At 40.7% G+C, this 13,127-nt stretch overlaps 1 protein-coding gene across 1 annotated transcript in view; it reads left to right on the forward strand.

Moving 5' to 3' along the window:
* LOC104124241 (zinc finger protein 474) overlaps positions 1-11,387 on the forward strand; it is a 12,075-nt gene extending 688 nt beyond the window's left edge. Inside the window, exons 2-3 of the mRNA XM_035892093.1 lie at positions 7,586-7,766; positions 11,230-11,387. Of these exons, the coding sequence (XP_035747986.1) occupies positions 7,586-7,766; positions 11,230-11,387 (339 nt within the window). The remainder of the gene's footprint in view (positions 1-7,585; positions 7,767-11,229) is intronic.
* Positions 11,388-13,127: the final 1,740 nt, after the last annotated feature.

Genomic DNA, 13,127 nt, shown 5'->3' on the forward strand with positions numbered 1-13,127 from the left:
TGTGAAATGGTGTGGATGCATTTTGATGTTAGGCACTCCAGGGGAGACTGGGTTCCCATCAGATTTAAAATCACTTTCCTTCAGAAGGATCTTCTGGCTCTGTGCAAATATTTCTCTGCTGAACAGTAGGTAAAGGAAAGGGGAATACTGTGTGCATAAGGGAAAGTACTTATTCCTATTTCTATTTTCCTGTTGAAAAGGAGTAGTTAGGTTCACATGCTCTGTGATCCTGTGAGAGTTATGTCCCCAAAAGGGACTCCTGTGTGCTATGGTTTCCTAGGAGATTCTGTTGAGCAGCTTAGGTAAGCTTTGAACGTTGTATGTTTTAGCAGCTATTAGGTGCTTTCATTTAGTTACCATGAAATACAATGTTTCATTATCTTGTAAGCAGTCCAGTAATTTTCATTTTTTACCATTATTCTTAAACTTGGTGTGGAACACAAGTTTACGGAGGACTGCATGTTCAAAGGCAGCAACTCTGAGTATAACAACAACAAAATAAATAAGACTGCACATTTCTTTCCACTGAATTTGATTCAAGATCCAAGAATAAAGAAGCTGATTCACATTATCCAAAAGCTACACAAAGTTTTGGAAAATGGCATATTTTTTCTGCATTTGTTTCTGCACAAGCTGTCTTTTGGCCAGGAGTTTTGTAAAAAGATGTCTAAATTTAGGCCTAACGTCTAAAATAAGAGCCTTTTTTTTTTTTTCAGTGAGAGTTGGACTCCTGGTTGCCTACATTATGTTTGAAAATGGGATTTAGTTTTCTCAGTCATCAAAGGAATGCAATGCTATGCAGAGCATTTCTAAAAACTTTTAAAAAGTCAAAGCACGCTGTATTTCAGTTTTCCAGCCACTGAATAAAATGGAGATAATAGCATTACCCTAACAAACATGAGAATAAACACAGTATGAGACATTTTTATATTATGCTAGTTGAGGCCACTAATTGATAGATTTTGGCAAATCAGGCCCACTCCTCAGGTCTTTTATCAGCAAATTTCAAATAACCCACAAACCGTTTGAAGTGCTACACAGGTGCATCTATAACTATAGGAAAGGAGATGTTCTTGTTGTGTTACACTACATTGTACCATTGACCAAAGAACTGGCATTGCTCTAAAGGGGGTTGCTCAATGAAAGGCATGGGTATGAGGCAGAGAGTTTTGTCCGTCACACATAATTCTGTATGTTTAAAAAAAAAGCTGGGGGAGAGGGGGGGAATGTCCATAGTTATATTGTCATAAAAAAAACAAGTTGAGAGTGTGGTTTGGCATTGAGAGTGACTCTGTAAAAATGTTGCCTTCTTGCACAACATGTCTGCTCCCTGTGTGGATTCAGTCACATCTGCTGACTTGTTGAACAACAATATTATTACCACTTTTTACTTCTGTGAGCTCTGCAGAGCCAGAATGAAATGTGTCCGAATCTGTTCTGCCTTCTGTGTGAACAACAGGTTTCCTCATTTACTTCCAAGCAGTTACAGTTCATCAGTTGCAGCAGAACTAACGAGGCTGTACAGCTTGCAGTTTGTAATTGACTCTGAAGGGCTTTATTATTAATGATGACTTTCAGGAAGGGATGACGGATTCTACCTCTGTGAGGTCCTTTATTTTATTATTTTTAGAGCTGTCCTTTTGTGTAGAGGTACGCATTAAAGGCAGAGATAGGAATGGAACGAGTGAAATTCCTGTGATCCCAGGGGATGTTCAGGGCTGGCAGACTGCTTCTACGAAGTAGTCAAAGGAAGTCTCTTTTCCATAGCTTTTAATTCTCTGTGTGAGGGTCTCAACTTCCAGTTGAAAGTTTTGAAAGGTCCGCACACTGAAGGATGTTGGAAAGCATTAGGCTCACGGAAGGACTGCAGATTTGCTATGAGCAGGGACAAGGTCTGGGGCTCTTTTACAGTCTTCATCTTCTTCCAGCATATGGTTTTAATTTTGCTCACCTTATGAGCTACTCAGCTGCTTATTAATTCTGTTAAAAAATACCAGTAGTGGAGCAAAATGGCCGTCTGCTTTGGTCCTGGCAGGAAAGAATTTGGGGCAGCCCATGTCTCAATTAACAGACCTACTCATTGTGACAGTGAATTATTTAAGTAGCCATTTAAAGTTCCTGATTCAGCAAAACGTCAGAGGGAAGGAATATCTGAAAAAAATCACAATGCTTATATAAGTGTACTTAAGAACGTAATGCTGCTGTGGAATTAGTTTGTGCAATGAGAGATGTCCTAAATTAAAAAGCTGGATTTTCCTGATTTTAAAAATAAAGATCTGGCTGATTTGGTGGTACACCATGTGAAGGGCACTTTAAGTTCACAACATCGACCGTGTTTGCCTGTGTGCCTCTGTCCTGGAACTCTCTCTCCCTTAGCACATGCAGGATCGACTAGACCAGTATCATTATTGACAAACACTTACCAGTTCGGCGTTAAGTGCCTTGAGAGCTGGAGACTCAGCAGCCTCTGTAAGCCATCTCTCCCACTAACTGTCCTCGCTCTCAGAATGCATGAGCCCATCTGAGTTAATCATGTCTGGCTGTGTAAAACTAACATCAGCCTGTGCTTAAGGGACTCTCAAGGATCACATCAGCCCAGAAATTCTGTTTTGGATTCTCTGTGATAGCCCAGACAATGGAAGTGATGTCTGGAACTACTGAAATTCAGACTTGCATTGAAGCAGAGTGTGTTTTTTATTCTTTCATAGACCAAAATGTCTGCTGTGTGTGAGTGTTAATGACTTGCTGTGGGTATATACGTTACAGTTTTTTTGACAACAGATAATGCTGATCCTTAAATCCTATCAGATGTGTCACTAGCATCTGGTGCTGCCATCTGCTGTTTTCTTCTTATCAAGTTAATTACCTATAAATAAGACTTCAGTGATCTTCCTGTACTATATTGTAACGCATTTTAACACAGCAGAAGTCTTGAAAACTTGTGTAACACGAAAATGTTGATCATGTATCTTGCTCTAGCATACAGTCATCTAGTCACTTAGTAGAAATGAAAACTGCTTCAGATGGTGTGTAATTCTAATGAAGGTGGGAAGCCAACGACAAGCTTCACTTGCCTCGGCTGCAGCAGTTTTGAACATCTTCACAGGAGAATACTGACAAATGTATCTGCAAATATCAGAAGTTAGATGAGAATGGGCAACGAATGGATGGTTTGAATGAAACTTAGTATTATCATTGGGAATGATTTGGCTTCCTGCCTTTCTGCTTTTACACAAATACTATATTCATCATACTGATGTATTTCTTTTAACAGATACCACATCAGGAGTAAAATGGGATATTCTAGTGCTTCCAGTGGAGTAAAATCTTTTAATTACCTGCATCATCTGGCAGAATTACCTTGCTGTTCAAGAAAATGTCGTAAACGGGCATATGACCAGTCCTAACATTAGTCTGCTGTTGTGTCAGGGCTGGGGCTGAAAGCGCTCCAGGGGGCTGTGAAATGCACCTTTGGACGGTCATGAGAGCCATGCCACAGCTTGTCCCTGTCCCTTATGCAAACCGCATGGAAAGGGCTGCTTTCATGCAACACAATGCTGTTGCTAAGTGTTTGTAGGAGGCCTCCCTTCCTCCCATTAAAATACATGGATAATTAAACAAATAATAAAGGGAGGGGTGTGTGCAGTCTTGGATGACAAATATTTGTGGAGGGGTGTTTGGGAGCCAGTCTTATTGGGTGTACTTAAGAAGAAATTAAAAGTTTTGTGCAGTATGGGAGGATTTGACCTCATGTAACACCATAACAGCAGCCTGGGGCTAACCTCAAGTAATGTCAGGTCTATTGAAAATACATAGCTGCATAGCCCTCTGAGCTAAATAACTTCATTCATGGTCACACAGACATATTTAGCAGTCTTGGAGAAAAAAGAAAATACTGAGACACCAGAGGAAAGCCTAACTGCACTGTTAGGTATTTGTAGGTATTTTTATAACAACACATCCTCAGGAACAGACCTTCCCTACAACCCTTTTTAAAAGTGAAAAACAAAGTAGTGAGCAGACAGACTAGCCACTGGCCTGTGAGTAGTTTGGGTTGGAAAATTGTGGTGATTCCAAAAATAGTTCAGTTTCAAACTGCAGGCCTCCAGATGTGACATTTGGGATAGGCACACTCTGAAGAGAAAAAGAAATGAAGAATAAGTATCATCAGCTGTAGAAATTCCAAATAAAGCTTATCGTACTTCAGATTCCACAATTAAAGAACAAAAGAGCTGCTACTACCAATTGTAAGGATATTCTCCTTCAAGTTTTATTTTTCAGCTTTTTAATATGTGTGTGTTTGCAGAGAAGGATTTGTGTATAATTTGATGTGTGGAGATGGTTCAAACTCAAATTTCTGGAAAACATAATTCCATCCTTAGAGTGATCCAACTCCTTTTAATTAATTCTGGTCTCTTCTATTTTTTTCTGTACAGTTTTCAATTGCGGAATTTATAAAACAGAGACATCTCTACTTGAAAAGATTCCTCAAACATTTTTTTCACCAAATAGGATTTAGTTATGAAGGAATCCCAATTGATAACTTTGCAAAACAGAAACCCCTGTTTGGCTGCAGACCTGGTTTTGCTCAGTCACAACACAAAACCCACCTATAAACGTTCTGTTGGCATCTGGAGGGATCACAGTACTGCTCATTCAGTCTTTAGGTTTTCAGGTGACACTACCAAAAAGGCGATCTCAGAACTGTGGAAATATACCCAGATTGCACTGGATGGAAATCACTGACTTTTGTCTTGCAGGTGTCTGGCAGCTGTTTTAATAGTAGGGCATCGCAATGACTTTAGAACAAGTGTAATGTATTTGAATGAAGCAGTCAGAGCTAAACAGTTATCTCCATTCACTAGGAAAATATTTCTAAGATAAAAAATGTTTGATATTTCTGTGCATCTATTAAATTTATTGGGATTATTTAATTTTTAAGTGATTTTTCACCTGTCCCATATGGGGACTTCAAGTCTTCTTGAAGCTATACATTTGTTTCTATTATACTGCCCCATACAGTAGAAATTATTGTGACAGTGCAGGCTAAGTAAGCATGATTTTAATTTGTGCTAGGATTACTTTTTCCTAGTCTTGTAATATATAAAGAGTCCCTACACACTGAATGTAAATCAAATTGCTCTTTCCTAGTTTCAGCCAATAAACAATCTATTTTACCAAATGACAGGAACATAACGAATGACAACTAGAGAGGAAAATATGTTCACAGTGTTTTTACACCTAGTGTATTTTTAGAAAACCATTTCTAAAATGCTATAAGCTTACCTATAAGAAGCACACACACTGAAATGAATCCCCTGACTTCAAGAGTTTAGACTATAGTATCCTTATTTAAAGCTTTCCAGAGCCTACAAAGAAAAATACACTGCCCTCAAAAGACTCTGTGTCTGGACCCAGCCTTATCTCCAAATCAGACAAGGTCTAGCTCAAGAGCTGAAGTGAGGAAGTAGGCAAAACTTGATAATGAAAAATTAGAGGGCATTCTTAAAACAGCTGTTGCTATATTCAGCCATGAATAGGAAGAGAAGGTTATATATATACATATATACAAAATACCTTGTTTTCAAAGACAGCTAGGAAAATTCCATGTGAAAGTTAAGATGAAAATGTCCTTGGAATGACTGTCTTCCGATAAGGTATATTTCAATTATCTGTGAGAAATTTCCAGATAAAGTCCAACTTTTCCCAGCAAAAATACACTTTGCAGAGTAGTATTTCTTCATGTAATTGAGTTTACATGTGTGATACAGGAAAGAAAGCTTATGCAGATTGTTCACTAATGAAATTTTCAGACTGCAGTATAAATGCGAGAAGAGCTGCCCAGAATTTCTTGAACACACTGATGGGCTGACAGAGACAGTCATAAATACTGGAACAGGTTATGCTTTGTCTTACACAGCAGCAGAGGGAAAATTGAAATCCCCACCTCCCTTGTTTCATTGAGAAAGGTTTCCCATGTTTGGTCTGGCATGGCTGTCCCTCTGCCGTTAGGAGAGCAGGGAATATCTCGTCTCTTACTGGTACCCTGCAGTCAGGAGTGCAGGGAGCGCTGGCAGTTGTGGGACCCACCAGCGCACCTCCAAGCATGGTCTCTGCAGCACGCTTTTACGCTACTCCTGCAGCAGGGCTGTGACTGACACCACGCCTAGCGCAGGACGTGCCTAAGGACACAGTCAAGTCCATAATCTGCAATACCACAGTAATTATATATTTTCAAGCTTAGATTATGTATTCGTGGGGTTTGGGGTTGAGGAGTTTTTTTCTTCTGTTGAGCTGTTTTTCTCTGCAAACAAAAGCAGATCTGCCATGCAGAAACAATTACTTGCTTAGAATCCAGTTCTGCCCTTGCCAGAGTCACTGGCGAAGTTCACACTGAGGCCTTTGGGATAAACAAGCAACAGTTCCTATTTCCCCCCTATCCTGAAATATCCCGGATCAGTTTTAATCCTGAAAGACCACGAATGCCACCAGCAAACTGATCTGTGGCAGAAGTAACGCAGGGTTAGGGATCACAGAATCACACTGAATCACAGAATGGCAAGGGTTGGAAGGGACCTCGGGAGATCATCTAGTCCAACCCCCCTGCTAAAGCACGTTCTCCTAGAGCATGTTGCACAGGACTTTGTCCAGGCAGGCTTTGAATATCTCCAGAGAAGGAGACTCCACAACCTCCCTGGGCAGCCTGTTCCAGTGCTCTGTCACCCTCAAAGTAAAGAAGTTTTTCCTCATATTCAACTGAAATGTCTTATCTTCCAGTTTGTGCCCATTGCCCCTTGTCCTGTCACTGGGCACCACTGCAAAGAGTCTGACTCCGTCCTCATGACATCCACCCTTAAGATATTTGTATGTGTTGATGAGATCCCCTCTCAGTCTTCTTCAGGCTGAACAAGCCCAACTCTCTCAGCCTTTCCTCATAGGGGAGATGCTCCAGTCCCTTTATCATCCTAGTTGCTCTCCTCTGAACTCTTTCTAGGAGTTCCTCATCACCATCACAAGTGTGAGACAGCTGCCCTCACAGTCCAACTTAAGAGAGATGCTAAGGTTGGACACATCGCTTTAACTGTATTCTCTCTGGAGATGGGTTTTCTCTGCTACTGCACAGGAAATCAGCATTTCAGCTGAGGAAGCTTCTGTTGCTGCTTTCTGTGTTGCTTTGTTTGGTAGATAAAAACAGGCTTCAACATTTAAGATGGACACTGTGCTGCAGAAACCTGATCAAGCAGAGGGGATGTTTCTGTATGTGAAGACTCAGCGTTTCCATGAACTTGATGGTGTGAAAATAAAAGAGCTAAAACCTACATAGCTAAGTATTATTTAGGTGACACACAGGAATTTTCAGCCTGACGTCTGCAGAAGGAGCTTATCTGTTCCAGGTGACCTGTTAATAAGGCAGTATCTCAGACAAGCGTCAAGACTGAATCCAGACAAAACTATAAGAAACACACTGATTTCACAGATATGAATCTGTTTCTTAATCTACATGATTGTTTTCACCTAAAGTTGTTCTGATTCAAAATCAATGTTGAAAACAGTAATTTTTATTCTTCACAATTGTTATTTGCAGGCACAAGTGATAAGACGGCCACCAACAGTGATTTGTTACATATGTGGCCATGAGTACGGAACAAAATCTATTAGTATCCATGAGCCACAATGCCTAAAAAAATGGCACCAGGAGAATGACATGCTACCCAAGTTCTCGAGAAGGCCAGAGCCCAAAAAGCCTGAAGTCAGTCCCATACAAGGTAAGCTACAGACCAAGTGAGGAAATGGGAGGCAGACAGTGGAAGAAAGAAAAGAATTTTAAGCAATAGCTTAATGGCTTGCAAGTACTTCTTTCTCCATTTTATTCTGAAGACAAGGTAGACATCATAGCTTGTTTTAAGCTTTCTGTTAAGTATCCTGTTCTCCTTTTGTGCTGTATCTGTGAGGAGTAAAAGTGGTTGTTGCCTTGTGGGATATGCCTCCTGGGAGAGTTCTCTTTATGTGTCAGTATGTTCTGCATCAAACCACAAAAAGATTAGCAACCTGCTTCACAGCTACACCTTTTTACTACTTTCAATGCTGTAGGAAGGCATATTTTAAAATGGGCAAAAGCATCCAGGAATAATGTGCAGACTTGACGTGTACAGTCATTAAAATAAAATACCCTTCAGGCAACTTAAGGACAGGTACTTCAGCCAGGTTTTACACCTATAGCATTGCTTGTGAAAAAAGCCTGACACTAACACTTAGCAGTGGCAAACACTGAGTGGCCTCGAAAATAGGAGTTCTGTGGTAAAACAAGAAACACAATACTAGATGCATGATGACTAGCAGAAAACAGAGTATTTTAAAAACCTACCTATAATATATACTGAAGTTTCAGGGTTTTATTGAAATATAGATAAAATTGCAGTATCTTCTACAATGAGCATCCACTGAATGTTATTGGTCCCTTTTTATTTACAAGCCTTAGAAGCTTTCTTCGTGAGACATTATGATATAAACACAGTGGGGAAAAAATATACATAGTATAAAAGAAACATTCAATTTCTGCCAATTATTTGTGTTTGTGCTGTGCTTCCTCTTTTGTAAGATGCCTAGATCCCACTTCTTTAAATCAATGAAAACTGATGATCTCCAGCACCCGACAGAGCTGGGTTCCTATATGTAGACCAGGGATGCATGCTCACTGTAGGACCAAAAGGAAATCTTATCCAGCTTTGCCTGGAAGCTGCTCCCAGGACTTCCCCATTCCCACATGAAGTTATTTCACCCTTTCAGCTGGACGCTTGCCCTGGTCCTGCCAGCTCGTCTGAGCTACTTTGGGCCAAGTTTGGACCACTTGCACACAAGCAGTTATTTCGCCCACTTTTTTTTTTTTTTTATATTCCCCATAAATTTCCTGCACCTTCCCCTAATGTCTGGAAAAGCAGACAAATTCTCCTACGACTCACTGTGAAAGAGTGATACACTAGACTAGTTTACAGCAGTACAAAGAGATATGTCCCCAGAAGACACAGAAGCAGGATCACTTAAGAACACTAACCAGCTGTTCAAAATAATAATAATTGCAGCTCAAACAATATCAAATCAGGACTTGGTTAACAGATGCCAAGCAGCAGAGTTAAATCTGCAGTAAAAGATAGGTTCAGAAGACATTTTTATTGTATTTTCTCTTTTTGTTGTTAAGCTCTTTTTAATTATCACATGTTGTGTGTGGTAAAAAAAGATGGAGAAAATGAGAATTCCATCTGAAAGAGGAGGATGCAAAAGGACAAATCAGGTTATTTTGAAATACACTATTCTTATTTTGAAGGAGTGGAAGCAGAAAGACAACCACTCTTTGAGAGAACAATCCAGCAGAAGGCTCCCAGATATGAATCAGAAAATTGTCTCATTTACGCAATGAGTCATATCAGGCGCCGCACATCTCCTGTGAAGTGTTGTGTACCCACAGTTCCCCAGGGGACACTGACCTGCTTCCAGCATCTGTCCCGAAATGCCTGCTGATGCAAGTCTGATCAGTTCTGTAGCTTGAGCTAAAATTGTTGTTCCCCCTGCAGTTGCCTCATGCTCCTGGCCTCACAAAAATAATCTTAGTGTTGTTCTTTTTCCGTAAGACTTACTCTCGATCATCTGGTAAATGCTATAACTGACCTTGAGACCACATACACGTACTGCATGTCTCACAGTTTCTCAAGTTAGGGAGGAGGGATTACCCCTGTTGTTGAATGGAACAGGCAATGTTCAAAAAAAGCTCAGAAATATTAACTGCTTACATAAAACTTTTTATAACTTACATAAATCTTTTTCTGAAAACTGAGGTGTCACGGGAAGACAACCGCTGCCCTGATTACACAGTGTTTTGTTTGTGGAATGCCTAACACATGCCTGCAAGGAGAAAGTAATCTCTCTTTCTCTTTTTTTTTTTTTTTTTTATATTCAATAAACTTTCCAAAGTACAAAAAATACACATTCATTTCCTGCAAGCAAAGGGGATATTTGTCTCAGCCAAGAAAAGAAACACTACTTGGTTGCTCTTCTAACAAAAAGAACATTAGGAACAGGCATATTAAGAGATCTAAGGCTTATTGTGGTTATGTGAACCATTGGATATGAATCATATTAAAACTGTATGGGCCTTTAATGAAGAGCTCTATCATGTGCCAATGACAGAAACCATGGAATATTTTTAAATGCACAAACCCTTTTCTTTTAAAAATTGTCTGCTGCTAACACTTCAAAGACAAAAACAGGTTTTTAGTATTTTCGAGTATTGTCATACTTTTTCAGAAGGGTGAAGCAAATACACCTTCAAATTGAGCCAGGTAGATTTTTTTTCTACATGCACTTCAAATGAAAACTTTTAAGATCTAAATCCAGGTATTAAGCAACCTACCTGGCTTTTTTGGAGATCAGTTTGAAACAACAATATGTGAAAGTCCATTTCAAGGCAAAATCCATTTCAACGTGAAAGTAAACAATATTTTTTTTTATACTCAAATAAAATCTTGAAAATACATGTGATGTGAGTGTTTGAAGAATGCTCCTGAGCTTTCAGAGCAGTCTGTCTTCCCGCAGTGGAAAATAACTGAAGGTAAGACTGGATTAGTGTTTAGATGACAATAGATGCATCAGTGCAATGACCTCACTGGAAGTTGTGGCTTAACAGAACTGTAGGTTTTGTCTGCAAGGTTTTAGGCTTACCTAAGCTTTACTCCACATATTGGCAAAACTTGCATAGAGTTCAACAGGAAAAAAATTGAGGCCCTTGTCCAGGACAGTACAAAGAGCATATTCTCAAGTATGATACGCTCCCGCCCATTGCCATGGTCAGATAACACATGCTCATTAAACAGAACTTGAAGTAAAGCCAAAAAGTGAAATTTGCTGATAATAGTATGTATGCAAAGATGTTAATAATTAGCTGAGAATGCATATCATAACACACAGCATGATGTTTTCTCTGTGCTCTCATACAATACAAAATGATTCAGTTTGAAGTTAATTTAATTCCACCCCTGGGACAAAAAGCAGAGTCTTTTTTATATATTTTTTACTCTTTTGCTTCTTTCTTTTCTTGCTTTTTCATTTGCAAAAGCAATATGGTTTGGTTAAACTGAAAGGCTCAGTCAACAGGTATTTCCTGAAAATATTTTCCATAAAGAGTTGAATGTGGGTCTCCAGAATGAAAGCTGATACTTTCTTTTTTTAATTTTCCAGCCAAAGGTTTCTATGATCTTGGTTCTTTAAATGAGGCTGCCTGGATCAGCGCCCAGAACCAGCTAGTTGCATGTGATATTTGTGGGCGTACTTTTCATCCAGACAGACTGATCGTCCACCAGCAGTCCTGTAAACCCTGCAATGTGAAGTGGATGTAACACTCACGCATACGTATGCATGCATGCTCACACGCACGCACATATGCACCCATACTTTCAGTGAAACCATGAGAGAAATAAAATCCAGTAGGAGAGCCATGGGCATCAAAACTGTAGTGTGTTGTCAGAACTTGTGATCCAAAAGCAAGTAAAATCAGCAGTTGCTACTGTAGTGTAAGGTCAAATACAGCGATTTTTTTAGCCCAGCAGTAGCAAAAATACCTCCTCATTTCTGTCAGTCAGGCAGCATCACCTTGAAACCACAGTTTGAGAGGGGTGGCGTAGGCATACTTGAAAGTAATGTTAACTATCCTCTTCCTTCTCTTGATCCTGTGCTTTGTTGGGTGCAAGAGGTCCCAAGTGAAGAATCCTCCTGGGTTGCTTTCTGAATCGTTGCACTGTCTTCAACTCTGTTGGTCAAATGTGGATGTTCTTCAGCCCCTCTCCTTTCACAGCCTTTCAGATTTAGCTATCTGGACTTTCAAAAGAAGTTGGGCCTTCTGCATGCATTTCCCATTTTACATGACATGTTTGTTTTTCTGTGTTTAGCAAAGGACAGAAAGAAATGAGCCGTAGCTGTTAGGGGTCTTTCACTGCAGAGGTCCCCAAGAGAGTAACCGACAGAGATCCATCTTGTGGTCTTGCTTTTCAACAGATCTGTGAGACTGGGAGAGATGGTATGTCAAGAGCTCCTTTGTCTGCAGGGACAGTTGGCTACATGTCCCTTGCTCAGTGAATAAATTCACCTACTGTTTCAGAAACTGAAGCTTCAGACAACTTTCAGGAAATGCGTTTCAATGAGGAGTCACTTATTGAATCTCAGTGGAAGCAAAGCCAGAGTGATGCTGATCAGGAAAATTAGTTCTTTGAAAAGTTTCTTTCCCCTCTATTGAAGACTTGTCTAGTTAGTGTAAGGACCTCCAGCTGAACTTGACTAGTCAGAGAAACCAAGTAGCTCCTCTGGGTTTGTTGATTTGTGGGGGTTTTTTGTGTCCTTGTCCATCTTTGGCACAAGAATATTCACTGACTCGGAGCTGAAATCCAGGGAGCACTCCAGTGTTCACATCCTTGTGGGACAATGCAGCTCATGAAGCCCTTGACTGCCTGTGATGGGTTGACCCTGGCTGGATGCCGAGGGCCTACCAAAGCTACTCTATCACTCCCCTATTTAACCGAACAGGGGAGAGAAAATAGATGAGAAGGCTCGTGGGTCGACATAAGGACTTGATAAAATTAGTTTAATTTATTGCCAATCAAAATCAGAGTAGGGGAGGATAAAAAGTGCTGAATCTTGAAACACCTTCCCCCCACCCCTCCATTCTTCCCAGGCTCAACTTCACTCCCAGTTTTCTCTACCTACTGCCCCCAAGCAGCGCAGGGGGATGGGAATGGGGGTTGGGGTCAGTTCATCACACGTTGTCTCTGCCGTTTCTTCCTCCTCAGGGAAGGACTCTCCCCCCTGCTCCAGCCTGGGGTCCCTCACATGGCAGACAGTCCTCCATGAACTTCTCCAATGTGAGTCCTTCCCACAGGCTACAGTTCTTCATGAACTGCTCCAGCTTGGGTCCATAATTTCCACTGGGTGCAGTTCCTCAGGAGCAGACTGCTCCAGCATGGGTCCCCTGCAGGGTCACAAGTTCTACCAGCAAACCTGCTTCAGCCTGGGCTCCTCCCCCCATGGGTCCACAAAGTCTTGCCAGGAACCTGATCCAGCACAGACTTCCCACGGGGTCACAGCCT

Source organism: Egretta garzetta, unplaced genomic scaffold (genome assembly GCF_000687185.1).
Source record: "Egretta garzetta isolate BGI_Z169 unplaced genomic scaffold, ASM68718v1 scaffold473, whole genome shotgun sequence".
Classification (NCBI taxonomy): domain Eukaryota; kingdom Metazoa; phylum Chordata; class Aves; order Pelecaniformes; family Ardeidae; genus Egretta; species Egretta garzetta.